The 15,876-nt window shown below is 46.8% G+C and overlaps 1 protein-coding gene across 1 annotated transcript; it reads left to right on the top strand.

The window, feature by feature from the left end:
* The first annotated feature begins 9,702 nt into the window (after positions 1-9,702).
* LOC130562988 (extracellular calcium-sensing receptor-like) lies at positions 9,703-14,495 on the top strand. The gene is made up of 6 exons (XM_057348362.1): positions 9,703-9,914; positions 10,007-10,295; positions 10,372-11,127; positions 11,221-11,448; positions 13,305-13,428; positions 13,582-14,495. Exons 1-6 carry the CDS (start codon positions 9,712-9,714, stop codon positions 14,493-14,495), a joined length of 2,514 nt encoding a protein of 837 aa, XP_057204345.1. The 5' UTR covers positions 9,703-9,711.
* Positions 14,496-15,876: the final 1,381 nt, after the last annotated feature.

A 15,876-nucleotide genomic window follows, 5' to 3' on the forward strand; every position in this document is an offset into this window, starting at 1 on the left:
TTAACTGTGTCCCCGATCATGTCATCTGCCTCTGCCGTTTTCAATGCTTTTGAACCTATCAATCTCCAGGAATTGAAGGAGGTGACTGGCAAGCTTAAACCTTCTTTCTGTTCCAGTGATATCATTCACCCGAGATTTTTAAAATTAATTATTAATTCGATTAGGCCAGGTCTGGTTTCTCTTATTAATAAGTGTCTCCAAACTGGCATTGTTCCTGCTAATCTTAAAGTCGCTATGGTCACTCCACTGCTCAAGAAGACATCACTGGTTTCCTCTGTCCGAAAAAATTCCCGGCAAATATCTGTCTTGCCTTTCATTTCAAAGGTTTTGGAGAAAATTGTGCTGAATCAACTACAATGTTTTCTGTCAAGTAACTGTATTTATGAGGTTTTTCAATCTGGTTTTAAGTCTGCTCACAGCACTGAGTCCGCTCTTTTGAGAGTGTTAAATGATATCTACCTCTCTAATGATTCCGTAGACTCTGTGGTTCTTATTCTTTTAGATTTATCGGCCGCTTTTGATACCGTAGACCACTCCTCACTAGTATCACGATTGGAGTCCTGGGTAGGTCTAAAAGCTAACGTCCTGAGATGGTTTCAGTCATACCTGTCTGATAGAAAGTTTTTAGTGAAACTGGGTAACTTTACCTCTTCTCCTGCACCCCTAACCTGTGGCCTCCCACAAGGCTCTATTTTAGCTCACTCTCTATTTTCTCTCTACATGCTACCTTTGGGCTCTATTCTCCGTAAACATTGCGTGTCATTTCATTTTTATGCAGATGATACTCAAATCTATCTACCAATTAAAAGAAACAATTCCACTGCGATTACTTCTCTTGCTAAATGTTTAGAGGAGGTTAAATCATGGCTAGCCCAAAATTTCCTCCTCCTAAATGAAGACAAGACTGAGGTAATTGTTTTCGGTCCCAATGAGAACGTCTTGGTTACGGATGTAACCTCAGTTCCCTGATGGAGGGAACGAGACATTGTGTCGAACCGACAGAATGGGGTTTGTCTTGAGAACCTATCATCTTCTGAGTATTTAGAAAAGGCCAATGAAAATTGGCAAATGAAATTTGCATGCCGGGCTCCTCCCCGGAAGTCCGGGTATAAGAGGGAAGCCGGCGTGCTCATTCATTCACCTTTGGTCTGAGGAGCCTAAAGCATCCTCCACTGACCGCTGGGGTGGGCGGCCAGTATTGTGGCATGAGGGACACAACGTCTCGTTCCCTCCATCAGGGAACCGAGGTTACATCCGTAACCAAGACGTTCCCTTTCTGTCGGTCTCTCGACGTTGTGTCGAACCGACAGAATGGGGTTCCTATGTAAAACGCCACAGCACTGAGCCGCGTCACAATCTCTGCGGAGCGACGTTGACTGGCCTGGGCGAGTCAGACGAACACGCTAACGCGAAATTATGACCCTCCAGTGGAGAGGAAGGGGGACCCAGAGCTTTACACAAAGTTAGGAAGCCCCTGTAACCGGCCGTGACGGGCAGAGGCCTAGTTCTCTAAATGGCGAGAAGCTGCCCAGCACCGTACGGGCCACTGGGTAAGCATTATTCCCCCCCGGGGGAAAAACGCTGCAGAGGCCACTACCTACCGTAGGGAGGAATTAGTGGAGACACCACATGGTCTCACCATCAGGGGAGAACTCATGGAAGAATGTGCGGACTGCAGGAGTTAACCGCAAGGTGGGAACCACCTGGGGAGGTCATGGGTTGCCAAGGTGGGAACCATTCATGAGGATACATCAGACGGAACAGCCCACGGAGGAGGGGTTACCACGTCTTGAGCACTAGGTCCGGTTAGAACTATGTGGGAGATAACTCAACTGTTTCCCGGCCTAAGGGGACAGGGCTGCTCTGCCCAGCCTGCCTCGGGGAAGGTGCTAGTGATGGATAAAATGCCTGTTCTTTACCCAGTGGGGGAAAGAGGGGAGGAGTAATAGCAGCTGATCCCCCTAAGGAAGGGGGAAGGGCTTTCGCAGGCGTACGCCCTACTGGCTGCCGGTCCTATACCTTGCCAGGATGCGGGCTGACACCGGTTCCGCGCGTAGGTATTAGAACCTCACGGAGTTGTTGGGCATAGCCCAACCCGCAGCTCTGCAGATGTCTGCCAGAGAGGTGCCCTGAGCCAGTGCCCATGAGGTGTGTGCCTCACTCCCAACGGGCAGGGGCGAAAAGAGATCGGTATGCCCTAACGAGGGCATCCACGATCCAGTGCGCCAGCCTCTGTTAGAAAAAGCCCTCCCTTCTGCTGACCTCCGAAACAGACAAAGAGCTGTTCAGAGCTTCTGGGCTCTGCGTGCGGTCCAAGTAGAGGCGCAGTGCGCATACTGGACACAACACGGAAAGGTTGGGTCTTCCTCCCCAGTGGGGAGCGCCTGCAGGTTCACCACCTGGTCTCTCGGGAAGAGTGGTGGGAACTTTGAGCACGTAGCCGGGGTTACGGGGTAGCCCTGAGTTCTAGGCAATCTGTGGACACGGAGGGTGCTTGCAGATCCCCTACCCTCGTGGAGGTGAGCACCATCAGGAAAGCCGTCTTTATCAAGACTGAGAAAGAGCGGCAACCCCGGGGCCTCTTGAGGCCCGCCACCTAGGTCGCAAGAGGGTACGGAGTGCGGATAAGGTGGTCACCCTCTCGCGCCCCTTAGGAACCTAATGACCAGGTCGTGCTGTCCCAGAGGCTACCCAGCACTTGGGTCATGATGAGCGGCCGTAGCGGCTACATACATTCCCAGTGTGGAGGGGGAGAGGTTACTCCCCAGTCTCTCTTGGGGAAGGGACAGCTCGTACCCGACCTAGCAACTCTGCGGGTCTTCTCGCCGAGAAGAGCACCAGGACGCGAAGAGGCGCCACCTATGGGCGTATAGCCACTCAGTGGCAGAAGCCCTAGCCTGAGTGACGTCCCAACCAGACTGGGGGTGGGTCACTCAGGATCTCCTCGTCCCGTCCAGACATGGAGACCAGATTTTGCCTGGGATGCCGTAACGTGCCCCTTCCCCTGGGGAAGCAGTTCGCCAGGGGGAGCGGCCAGGGGGGAGTTGTTGTCAGAGCCTTAGCTCCGAGAACCAAGTCCTGGTTAGGCCAAAAGGGGCGTAACTAGCATCACTTGATGCTCCTCTTCCCTGGCCTTGCACAGGACCTGTGCACTGAGGCTCACTGGGGGGAAGCGTACTTCTGCTTGTCCCGCAGCCAGCTGTGCGCAAGGGCATCCGTTGCCAAGGGTTGCCTCGGACAGGGAGTACCAAAGCAGACAATGGGTGGAGTCCGGGGAGGCAACAGGACCACCTGTGCCTGGCCGAACCTCTCCCAAATGAGCTGGCTGCGCGGGGATGGAGTCGCCACTCTCCGCGAGGCGTCGACTGACGAGAGAGCGCATCGGCTGTCTGGTTCAGGACGCCTGGGATGTGTGTGGCTCGCAGGGAACTGATCACCTGCTGACTCCAGAGGAGGAGGTCCCCCGGGGAGGAGATCGGCTCTGCTGTTTTTCCTGCCTGGCGACTGCGCAGCTCAACGCACTGTCTGACTGAGAGTGCTGAGGGCTGGTGTTTATATTCGACATTGCGCTTCGCCATGACGCAACGTCGAGTTTGCCATTCACCGTTGTGCAGAGGGTGGGAGCGGCTGTGGTAACCCAGAGAGAGAGGAAACTCTCTTTTGAGAGTAAGTGGGCGCTAGCCCCCCGGAGGGGGCCAGCAAATGGAGAGACGGGGCAGGATCCGTCCCTATCCGACTTCCCAGCGATGTGGCTGGGGTCGGGCCCAATGGTAGCCTCGGTCCCTCTGAGGTCTTCCCATGAGGGCCGCATCGCCGCGGCTGCTCATGGGGCGATGGTCTCCTCTTCGCTGTCTCCTCCAGGGGGGGCCGCCTGAGTGGGGGGCCCAGAGCTGGAGGGCGTCGAAGAGGACCAAGGCTGCTGGGAAGCAGACAGTGCACGGGACTCGACACAGTGCACGGGACTCGACGGCCGAGGCAGCCGAGTCGCGGCACGGAGGACTGCTTCTTTACTGTCGAGAACCCTCCAGGGGATGCTGTGTGTGGGTCTCGCGCCCCCCGACCGGCGGGGGGTGAGTGGGGCCGCTGCGGCTTGACAGTAACACCAACCAGCCCCCCCCTTGCGAGACGGGTGCATCGAGAAAGCGGACCTTCTCAGCGTTACTCATCTGCGCAAGGATCGGCCAGAGGAGTTTCTCATGGACCACAAGTGTGGACATCATCTGACCCAGGGCCCGCGTGGTCACCTTGGTCGCCCGTAGAGCGAGGTCGGTGGCGGTGCGGAGTTCCTGCATAAGCGCTGGGTCGGTCTTACCCTCGTGGAGCTCTCTCAACACCCTGGCCTGGCAGGAGCCATAGCGTGGAGAGAGGAGGCAGCTTGGTCCGCTGCAATGTAAGCTCTCGACACCAGAGATGCCGAGACACCACATGCTTTGGACGGGAGTCTAGGTCGAGCCCCCCCCAGGTGGCCGCCGCCTACAAGCACGAGTGCACCGCGGCGGCATACTCCACCTGGGGGAGAACGACGTATCCTCCAGCTGTCTCAACCTCGAGGGAAGAGAGGGTGACCGAACTTTGTTTGACGTGAAATGTGCCGGAAAGGGGGCGTTACAGGTCTTACTAAGTTCCTCATGCACTTCCGGTAAACACGGCACTGGGGGCGGGCGCAGCTTGGAGCCGCGCTCAAACCCGAGGCACCATGTAGCCAGCCGCGAGTGCCGGGAGAGGCAGTGCGGGCACGGCAACCCAACACTCACGGCGGCCCGGGAAAGCATGGCTGACACTTGGACGTCCGCTTCTCCTGGGCGCGACCCCCCGAGGGAGGGAACCCGAGAAATCGTCGGAGTCGGATGGCAGTACGTCACCCCGCGATGCTGCAAGAGACATCTCATCATCACGCATCGTGTCCGAATACGTGATTGAGGAATAAGCCAGTGGCTGGCGGATTATCACTCACAGTAATTCTCATATCACCCTCGCTGCTTGCCGTAGCACAGCTAACAACTCTAGGCAGTTGATATGCTAACGCAGGCGGGGGGCTGTCTTCCGCCCCGACACTGCGTGCCCGTTGCACACGGCACCCAAACCCTGCAGGGAGGCATCCGTCGTCCCACGACGTACCTTGAGACCTGCCCTAGGAGGACCCTTGTCCGCCAAAAAGGTCATTGAAGACCAGGGGGTTAGGGTGCATCGGTAGAGAGGCGTGATGACCATACGCCTGCTGCCGGTGTGCCACGCTCTCCAGGGAACCCGACTCTGTAGCCAGTGTTGGAGTGGTCACATGTGCATCGACCCGAGGGGGACCACCCCCGCCGAGGAGGCCATGTGTCCAGGAGCCTCTGAAGTTGTTTCAGTCAGTTCAACACTGACTGAGCGCGCTCTGAGTCAGTCACGCTGTCATGGAGACAGAGTCGAGTTCCATACCGAGAAAGAGGATGCTCTGCACAGGGGAGAGCTTGCTCTTTTCTCCGTTGACCTGTGGTCCCAACCGATCTAGGTGCCGGAGCACTAGGTCCCTGTGTGTACACAACAGATCTTGTGAGTGTGCCCAGATGAGCCAGTCGTCAAGATAGTTTAGTACCCGCACACCTCTCTCCCTGAGGGGAGTGAGGGCGGTTTCCACGATCTTCGTGAAGACTCGTGGGGACAGGGACAGACCGAAAGGGAGGACTCTGTACTGATATTCCCGCCCTCGAAAGCGAGACATGAAAGTAAGCGTCCTTCAGGTCGATTGCCATGAACCAATCTTGACATCTGGTAGATGCCAGGATGCGCTTCTGCGTGAGCAACCTTAACGGTGCCTGTTCAGGGTACGCATATCTAGCAACCTTTGGGGACGATGAAGTACGGGCTGCAAAACCCGTTGAACATCTCGGCTAGAGGGACGAGCACGATCGCTTGCCGGAGGGGTGGTGACCCTGGCCCGAAGCACGGGAGCATCCTTGCCTCTGACTGAGGTTGAGAGGATGCCCCGAATTTGAGCGGGCGTCTGGTGCGTTGGATCGCGTAGCCGAGACGGATCGTATCCCATAGCCACCGTGACGGTTTGGGGGCTCTAGTCAGGCTCCCAGGGACCGAGACCAGAGCTAGGGGTATGATCTGCTTCATCGACCTCCCAGGGGCTGGTTCGATGGCTAGCAGTGTGGATTCCTTGCCGTGGGGAGCCCCCGGGGAGGAGATCGGCTCTGCTGCTTACCTGCCTGGCGATGATGTAGCACAACGCACTGTCGATTGAGAGTGCTGAGGGTTACTGATTATCCTCGACATTGGGTCTCGCCGTGACACAACGTCGAGTTGCCGAACACCGTCGTGTAGAGGGTGAGAGCGGCTGTGATAATACCCAGACGATATGTGGCACAAAGCACCGTCGATTGAGAGTGCTTAGGCTGCTGATTATCCTCGACATTGGGTCTCGCCGTGACACAACGTCGAGTTGCCGAACACCGTCGTGTAGAGGGTGAGAGCGGCTGTGATAAACACCCAGAGAGAGAAGAAACTCTTAAGAGAGTGGGCTGTTGGGACGGGGCAGGAACAGTCCCGGATCGATAAAAGCCTTTAGGGTACACCTCTTCTGATGTTGCGGATATCGACCCAATCACCCCATTCTGCTTCCTGATTGGCCAACGAGATGAATTGTTGCCTCAAGTCATTTACGAGGAATCGGAAATCCTCAGTCAACGACGTTGGCGCCACAGTCAATTGCTTGCTGAGCACTTCTGGAAACATTTTCTCAAGTATTACTTACCAGACCTCCAAGCTCGCCAGAAGTGGAAGACGGAACGGAAGACAGTAGAAATCGGAGATGTTGTCATGATCATTGATCCCCAACTTCCTCGTGCTCTTTGGCCGGTAGGCAAAGTTTCTCAAGTGTTCCCAAATGCAGATGGTCGCGTATGTACAGCCAGTGTAGACGTTAAAGGGAAGACCTACACCGGAATTGTGGCCCGTCTCATCCAGCTTCCAGCCCTACCCGAGGGCGACTAGGTAAGGATATAGACTTGGTTAAACGAACGAATTCCTGAATTCGGGGGCGGCTGTACAAGAGGCCTGGCTGTCTTAAATGCCCCAGATGATACGGACCAATCAGAGCATGTATCGCTTCAGCAACGTCGCCAGGAGATGCGAAAATAGAGACGTGAGATTTAAATTGTTAGTATTGCCTATCCGCATTACTATTGGATATGCGTGTTATGTAACAATGCCCGTTTACACGTGAGCCCATGTTCAGTCTGGTAATCCACCACTATACAATATATGCGTGCTGATAGGGTCCCATTGCAGACTGTAATATAGTTCAATAAAACGGAAGGAAGGAGGCGGGAACCGGCGAACATTTAACAAACTTTAATTCAAAATAAATAAACAATAAACACCAATAAAACAGGCCGGCAGCCCCTCACGGACGACTGCCGGCCACACAAACATAAACAAAACTTAACTAATGTCCGGGCCCGGTCCTCTCTCGCCGTATTCTCCTGCCGTTCGTCCTTTTATGCTTCCACTCCTCCGTGAGAGATACGAGGCCGGAATGACACCCAGCTGACACTCATTATCAATCGCGTCCCGGCCTCGCTTCTTCCACCCACGGCTCTCGTCACGCTTCCCACGTCACACAGACATTTAGAGGATAAATACCTCTGATATATATTGAATTACTACTGTTATATGGAAATTGTGTACTGTTCAGTGTTTAAGATATGCTTAATGTGGAAACTTTGTATGTTTATGTAATTAAGTTTGCTCTTGGTTTAACTTGTTGCAGAAAACCACATCTGTATATACACCAATCTCATCAGTAAATCAGACATCATTCAAACCTTTGTCGAGTGCTTCACTTCAATTAAGGATTCATCTCACTCAGTTCTGACCGACTGCCTACTGCGTTTCATACATCCAGATTAATTAATCAACGAACCCCCTCATTTTCAAGTTTACTTTCTCTCGTTTAATAGGTTGCGGTGGGAAGTAACAATGTTGCCAACTGTGCTGAACTTACACTCTGATAGAATGCTAATTGCAGTCACACATGAGCATTTTCTAGTCACGTAAACTTCTGTTTTTGTCAACAAATCCAGCTTGTCATAGATAAATGCGTAAATTGATACTCCCGCCCTTGATACTATCATGTATTGGTGATCCACAGGCTGGCGATAGATCTGACTATAGAGAACACTGTCTGAATCATACCCAATCTTCTATCTAGTGCACTATGGATCATTGACCATGTAGGACATAGTAAATGTGCAAACAAGTGGCTGATATGATGCGTGAAGGGGGCAGAACTCTTCAATTCTAAATATTATGGAATTTCTAGATTTTATTGAACACACAGGCAAGACTGTCAGTTTTGAACGCTTAAATCTTCGAAATGTGGATTTTGTCAGCGCTTCAGAGCATATTAGTTTGTTGATGTCCTTAAAGCTAACATATTTTAAAAAATCATTATGATTTCGGGGTGTCTTTAACCCATGACCACAAATTTCTCCTCCACTCCGGACATTTCAAGCAACTGTAAAAGGCCTGCCTCTTCATTCATTCGATTGGACAATAGAGACAGAGTGACACACTTAATAATCTAAAAACCACACCCACCGGGGGCTAAACAATTCAATTTAACTTTGTCCATTGACTTTGTATCGGGGAAGCTGCCTTATAACAAAAACCAAACAAAATGTCTAAAAACTACTATGTGACAAGGTGTACAGTAAGCAAGATAAAAACTCCAGAACTACACTTCTACCCCCTCCCCCCCCCAAAAAAACGAGTGTTTAAGAACACAAAAGTAGAGCCTACTGGAGGAAAATGTAATCGTCAACAGGAAACATTCATTATTTTTAACCATGTCAAAGGATTATTTCACCACCCAAAGTGAATGTAGGCATAGCGCCAACTTAATGTCAGGATCCCACAATTTACCCATTCTTCCTACTGAAGCTTCACGTCTTATTGCCTGTATCCACTTTTGTCTCCTTAAAGGCTGGCTTTTATGGTTTGGTAGCTTATAAAACCTAATTCTGTTTTTTTAGCTTGTTTGCTGTACACAGCAGCTTTTATGCATTGTTCTGCTTTTGTTATAAGCCATAAATGACAAGGAGGCATCTTAGCATGAATTTTATTAGAAGTTAAATGGGGCAGGCCTAATGGTTAGAGAGTCGGACTCGTGACCAGAAGGTTGCCGGTTCGATTCCCAGGGCCGGTGGTTAACGACTGATGTGCCCTTGAGCAAGGCACCTTAGTGAACACCAAGCAGACCAAGCCCCTACTTGCTCCCCGGGTGCTGCAGTGATAGCTGCCCACTGCTCCGGGTGTACGTGTGCGTGTGTTCACTATTCTCTGGATGGGTTAAAAGCAGAGGTCACATTTCGGGTATGGGTCACCATATCTGACTAATAGGTCACTTTCACTTTCACTTCACTTAAAATAGCTTCTACTGTTTAAACTGTGTATTTCTATTGTCATCTTTGCATTTTGTCAAAACAACAAGGAGCAGCTGCTTTAATCTCTAGAGGGCAGAAAGTTACATACATATTTTAATTATTCATCTTTCTAAAGTAGAAAAATGATTGGCAAGATGGTACACAAACATCTATTCTGCCCCTGCTTGACTTTACTCATGCTTTACCCTGTGAGGTCATACATATTAACACTATAAAACAGCCATTACAGAATCGAGTCCATTGCATTTTGCAGCCGCAGAAGAGCTCAATCTTTGGGATGCTTTTTTTTCTATACACACTCCTGCTTTTCTATCATCTTAAGGCAGAGGACACTTTTTGCCACATGATGGGAGACCCTAACTATCCGCTGCTGTCAAAGGATGGAGACATAACTATTGGAGCAGTTTTGCCAGTCCACACTAAAGAAACATTACCTTCTTTTGAGTTTACACAAAAACCTAAACCTCTGTCATGCTCCAGGTTTGTTATACTGGAAACTATTTACAACATGTTAGAGTAGATAATGTTTTAAACTGTTCTGTATTTAACCCAGTGTTTTAATGTTTTTATAGTTTGAGTGTGAGAGATTTCAGACTGGCTCAAATAATAATTTTTGCAATTGAGGAGATTAACAAAAATGAAACGTTGCTCCCAAATGTTTCTATTGGCTATAGAATTTATGATACATGTGGATCACGACTGACTTCTATGAGTGCTATTATAGCATTGATGAATGGACAAGAGTTTGCAGCAGACCAACGATGCAGTGGACAGTCTCCTATACATGCTATCATTGGAGAAACAGAGTCTTCCACCACAGTGATTTTGTCCAGGACGACAGGACCTTTTAAAATTCCTGTGGTAAGAGGCAATAACTGCAAAAGTTTAATTTAATACCGGACTTATGTTTTACTACATCCAGTGTTTCCATTTTCAGATAAGCCAATCGGCTGCATGTGAATGTCTCAGTAATAGGAAAGCTTACCCCTCTTTCTTCAGGACTGTTGCAAGTGATTATCATCAGAGCAGAGCACTTGCACTTTTGGTCAAACACTTAAGCTGGTCTTGGGTTGGAGCTGTGAACAGTGACAATGACTATGGAAACAATGGAATGGCCAGATTTCTGAATGTCGCACAGGAAGAGGGGATTTGTGTAGAGTACACTGTGAAATTCTATCGAACAGAGGCTGAAAAACTCCAGAAAGTGGTAAACACAATGAAAGAAGGGACAGCTAAAGTGATTGTTGCATTTGTATCATTTTTTGAGATGGGATTACTTATCGAGCAACTAAGTATACAGAACATTACAGGCCTCCAAATAATCGGGGTTGTAGGATGGTCAACTGCAAAGAATTACATCACTCCAAACACTTTTCGTGTAATGAAAGGGTCACTGGGGTTTGCAGTGAGAAAACATTATATTGAAGGGTTTTCAGAATATGTTATTAAATCATTCTGGGACACAGCATTACCATGCTCACAAAGATATGGGAATTCTTATCAAGCTGATTTAAATTGCAACCGATACCAAGATGTGCTTGTGCTCAGAAATTACAATGAAGATGTGCCTGAACATAGATATTTAAGTAATGTCTACAAAGCAGTTTATGCTGTGGCTTATGCTCTACACAGTCTACTCAAGTGCAAAGAACATGAAGTTTGTGCAAAGGCCCTGACAATACAACCACAGCAGGTAAACAAACAGAAAATATATGGGAGCGGAAGGCATCCCCATTTAAATTGTGCTAAATTGCCACAATGACATTTTCCAATTCTGTCCTTTAAGGTGGTTGAGGCTCTTAAAAAAGTCAATTTCACTGTAAAGTTTGGAGATAGTGTGTGGTTTGACAACACTGGCTCCACAGTAGCCCAGTATGAAGTTGTGAACTGGCAGCAGGACTCTGATGGATCAATTCAGTTTAAAGCAGTGGGTTACTATGATGCCTCACTGTCCCCTGACCAGCGCTTTGTGCTTAACACTGAAAACATCATCTGGGCTGGAGGACAGCTGCAGGTAAATAACAATAGCCTGATTGTCTTACAGGGTTTTTTTAAACTGGCAAAACAGTATTACAAAAAAATAATCAACACAGTCTCACAGGAATTTGTGAAATTGTCACGAACCGTATTGTATTAATTTGTGTTCAACAACACGAATTTCCCCCTTTTTTGTGTCAGTCAGCACGACTTTCCATCAAAAGTACTTTAATACGCGATATCTTTCATATGTATAAATATATATCAACGCAATCTGATGGGAATTCAGGAATTCATACCTATTTTACAAGGTGGCTCATTCGTGTGAATTCCTATTTCCTACGATCTTATTCATATGTTTTGTTATGATATGACTTTTCCCCTGTGACGTTAGGTTTGGCGGCGGGGTTACACCATGTCTACACCGGACGCGGCGGAGCGCTGCGACGCGACACATTAGCTGTGTCTCGTTTCGTAAGGCTGCATCCTTGTGTCCTCCATAGGTACCATCCTTAAAAGGACGCGGTATAAGGAGGATTCTCAAGTTAGAATTAAACAAGACATCCTTCGTAGGACATACGGGCATAAAAAGAAACAGGAAGTACCACGTTGCTATGACAACATGTTGCACTCCCACACCTGTCAAATTAATTAAAATTATTTCTACATGATTTAAGAGGTAAAAGTTGGTTACTTTCTATCCTAAACAATGTCAAAAAGAGTTAAACAAATATACAGTTGTTGCCTTACTGTTTCAAAACGTTTTAAAATCACTAAACACTTGTAAACCTATTTACTACATATGCCTGCCAAGATTAAAAAAATATGACACAAATTGTAAACTGTTAACATTTAAACACCACATATTTGATTGAATGTGCAGCTGTTGCCATTTATTCAAATAACAGACATTAGCCGACGCAAAGAATTGTGGGTTATCTCTAGCAACGAAGGATACAGCTCATGTATCCGCCGAATTCCTGTCAAAGAAGGTCGCATTTGAAGGGTGCCTCCGGAGAGTCCTACCTGATTTTATGAAACGAGACAGCCTCGATGACATAGCAGCCTTCGAATGAGACCTCTGGAGGATGCAGCCTTACGTAATGAGACACAGCCATGGCTTGTTCTAATGGGATTGTCACGCCGCATGGCGCCACGTCCGCTGTGGACAAATTTAAAAATTATAATGGGTTCTAATTCGTTCTATTGTCTCTTGTCGTGTCGTGTCGCATCGCACCGCGCCGCATCCGGTGTAGACACGGTGTTAGAGTATCCATTTATCATTGCTTTGCCACCTCGTGAAACTAGCATTTTTAGCTAAATTAGCCTTAGCGGCTGTGATTTTAGGCTTTGGGGGGATGTAAGGTGTTGATTAGCCAACTCCTAAAGTATTTGCGACTTCTTTTGATTTCAGCTTAGAAATATATAAATGTACATACTGTACACACATGGTCTGTGTATTGAAAAATGGTCGAGCTGGTGACACGAAAAAAAGTTGTTCTGAGTGACACGAAAAAAAGAGGAAATTTGTGTTAATGAACACGAATTAATAGATTACAGTTCGTGACGATTTCAATTTCATCATTAGATATTGACATAGTTTATGCTGTGTTGGCCTATATATCAAACAATTAATTGACATATCATTTAATAATTAAAATACAGCAAATGATTGACAACCCTATTTATAATTATGATATATGATAATAATTATCAATTATTGTTTATTTCTTTTTATTTGATTAAAAATCATTACTTTTGGCTACTGTACTGGCTACATTAACAAAATTTTGCTTAATAGAAGCAATAGTCTGTTTTTATATTACTGAAATATCCTTCCTTAGTCTATATAAATATCTGTATCTCGGTGTTATTTATTTGTTTTTCATGAAGAAGCCAAGGTCTGTGTGTAGTGAGAGTTGTCCTCCAGGCACTAGGAAGGCTGTACAGAAAGGAAGACCTGTCTGCTGTTATGACTGTATTCCATGTGCAGATGGAGAAATCAGTAATGAGACAGGTAAACTTCAGACCAAATCAAAGATTCAAGGAAAACTGGTTAGTTGTTCTTTTTGTGTTCTCCTTCTGCTGTTCGGGATGCAGTTTCCTATCAATGGAGTTGATACTTTTTTCCTTTCATCTCTAACTATAGTGATCACAACTTTCTTTCCAGATTCAAATAACTGCATGCAGTGTCCAGGGGAATTCTGGTCTAATGCTGAGAGAAATACATGTGTGTTAAAGACCGTCGAGTTTCTGTCATTCACAGAAGTTATGGGTATAGTGCTAGTCTTTTTCTCACTGTTTGGAGTAGGAATAACTGTTCTGGTCACAGTCCTGTTTTACAGTAAGAAGGACACCCCGATAGTAAAAGCCAACAACTCAGAGCTGAGCTTCCTGCTGCTCTTCTCATTGACTCTGTGTTTTCTCTGTTCACTTACTTTCATTGGTCGCCCCACTGAGTGGTCCTGTATGTTACGTCACACAGCGTTTGGGATCACTTTTGTCCTCTGTATCTCTTGTGTTCTGGGGAAAACAATAGTTGTGTTAATGGCCTTCAAGGCCACACTTCCAGGAAGTAATGTCATGAAATGGTTTGGGCCTATACAACAGAGACTCAGTGTTCTTGCCTTTACACTTATACAGGTTCTTATCTGTGTGCTTTGGTTAACAATATCCCCACCTTTCCCTAACAATAATATGCAACACTACAAAGAAAAAGTCATTCTTGAGTGCAGTTTAGGTTCATCTGTAGGTTTCTGGGCTGTGTTGGGTTATATAGGCCTTTTGGCTTTCCTGTGCTTTGTTTTAGCTTTTCTGGCCCGAAAGCTGCCTGATAACTTCAATGAAGCTAAATTCATCACATTCAGTATGCTCATATTCTGTGCCGTGTGGATCACATTTATCCCATCTTATGTCAGTTCTCCTGGGAAATTTACTGTAGCTGTGGAGATATTTGCCATTTTAGCTTCAAGCTTTAGTTTATTATTCTGTATATTTGCCCCCAAATGTTACATCATCCTGTTTAAGCCTCATGAAAATACAAAACAACATTTGATGGGAAAAACACAATCTAAGTCCTACTGAGAAATATGGTACCATGGCTATGTTAGTGGTTTGTATTGTTTATTTCAGAAAAAAATATTGTATCTATGTTAATTATTTAACTAAAAAAAGTGATTAAAAATTAAAGTTTGACCACCTAAATTTAATTTGTACATGTTTCACCCAGCTTGACACTTGCAAACACTTTAAACAAATCCAGAATTATAAGAAAACCAAATAAATAAGTTTTCAAAATGAACATAATTTGTTATTTATTGATGCATAAGCTATAAATAACAGGACTCTTGCTGAATTTCAGCATTTTACAAGTGACCACTTTTATCAATTATCTAAACTGTTTTTGCGAGATCAACAATTTGAACATGAAATGTTAAGTGTGCATTCATTCATATTGTTAACATTTTGAGCATATGCAAAGTTTGGAGACTCTGATAAGTGTCTGATGTTTCATTTGCCCTTGTGGGAACATTTAGTTTCCACACATGTGAAGGCTAAATCTGTCCCACACAGGAGTACATGAAACTGGGCATTGCTTTGACATGGGTCAGTTGAAACACTTCGGATTTCTTAAAAAAAAGGTGAAAAAGTGAAAGTGACCTATTAGTCAGATATGGTGACCCATACCCGAAATGTGACCTCTGCATTTAACCCATCCAGAGAGTAGTGAACACACGCACAGCAAGTGGTGAACACACGTACCCCCGGAGCAGTAGGCAGCTATCACTGCAGCGCCATGGGAAGCAAGTGGGGATAAGGTGCCTTGCTCAAGGGCACCTCAGTCGTTACCCGCCAGCCCTGGGAATCAAACCGGCAACCTTCTGGTCACAAGTCCGACTCTCTAACCATTAGGCCCCGACAGACATGTTACCATTAAGGTGTAAGGTTTTGAATGAGAATGAAGTCCAAAGCATCCCCATTTGACTTGGGAAGTGTTGGCATTAGTTTTACCTACAGTCACCAATCGTGGTGCATACAGTATATTGTTCTCACCACATCGAACAACTCTGACTAACAGGAACTTGTGCATTTGACAATTACATGTGCTGAACTTCTATCTGAAGAGTTTGGTTTCAAAATGAGATAACTAGCTTGCCAGATCTGACTCCTTTACTAACCATACCAATAAATACAGAATCGCTCGATGACATGACCAGCAAATTGGGTACTATTTTCTCTAATACATTAGAAGCTGTCGCACCTATGAAGTCAAAAAAGATTAATGAGAAAAACGCAGCACCATGGTACAATAGCACCACTCGCGCCCTTAAAAGAGAAACATGTACACTAAAGCGCAAATGGAAACAAACCCAATTAGAGGTCTTTAAAATTGCGTGGAAAGAGAGTGCAAACTGTTATAAAAAGGCACTAAAAGCAGCAAAGGCTGAGCACCTCCGTAACCTCA

The sequence above is a fragment of the Triplophysa rosa genome, linkage group LG12 (assembly GCF_024868665.1).
Source record: "Triplophysa rosa linkage group LG12, Trosa_1v2, whole genome shotgun sequence".
Classification (NCBI taxonomy): domain Eukaryota; kingdom Metazoa; phylum Chordata; class Actinopteri; order Cypriniformes; family Nemacheilidae; genus Triplophysa; species Triplophysa rosa.

Bases quoted from the DNA above. Each gene is read 5' to 3' on its own strand.
- LOC130562988 (XM_057348362.1), top strand. From the start codon at position 9,712: ATGCTTTTTTTTCTATACACACTCCTGCTTTTCTATCATCTTAAGGCA. The intron at 9,915-10,006 runs GTTTGTTATACT...ATGTTTTTATAG, and splicing joins AAACCTCTGTCATGCTCCAG to TTTGAGTGTGAGAGATTTCA. The intron at 13,429-13,581 runs GTAAACTTCAGA...CTTTCTTTCCAG, and splicing joins AGAAATCAGTAATGAGACAG to ATTCAAATAACTGCATGCAG.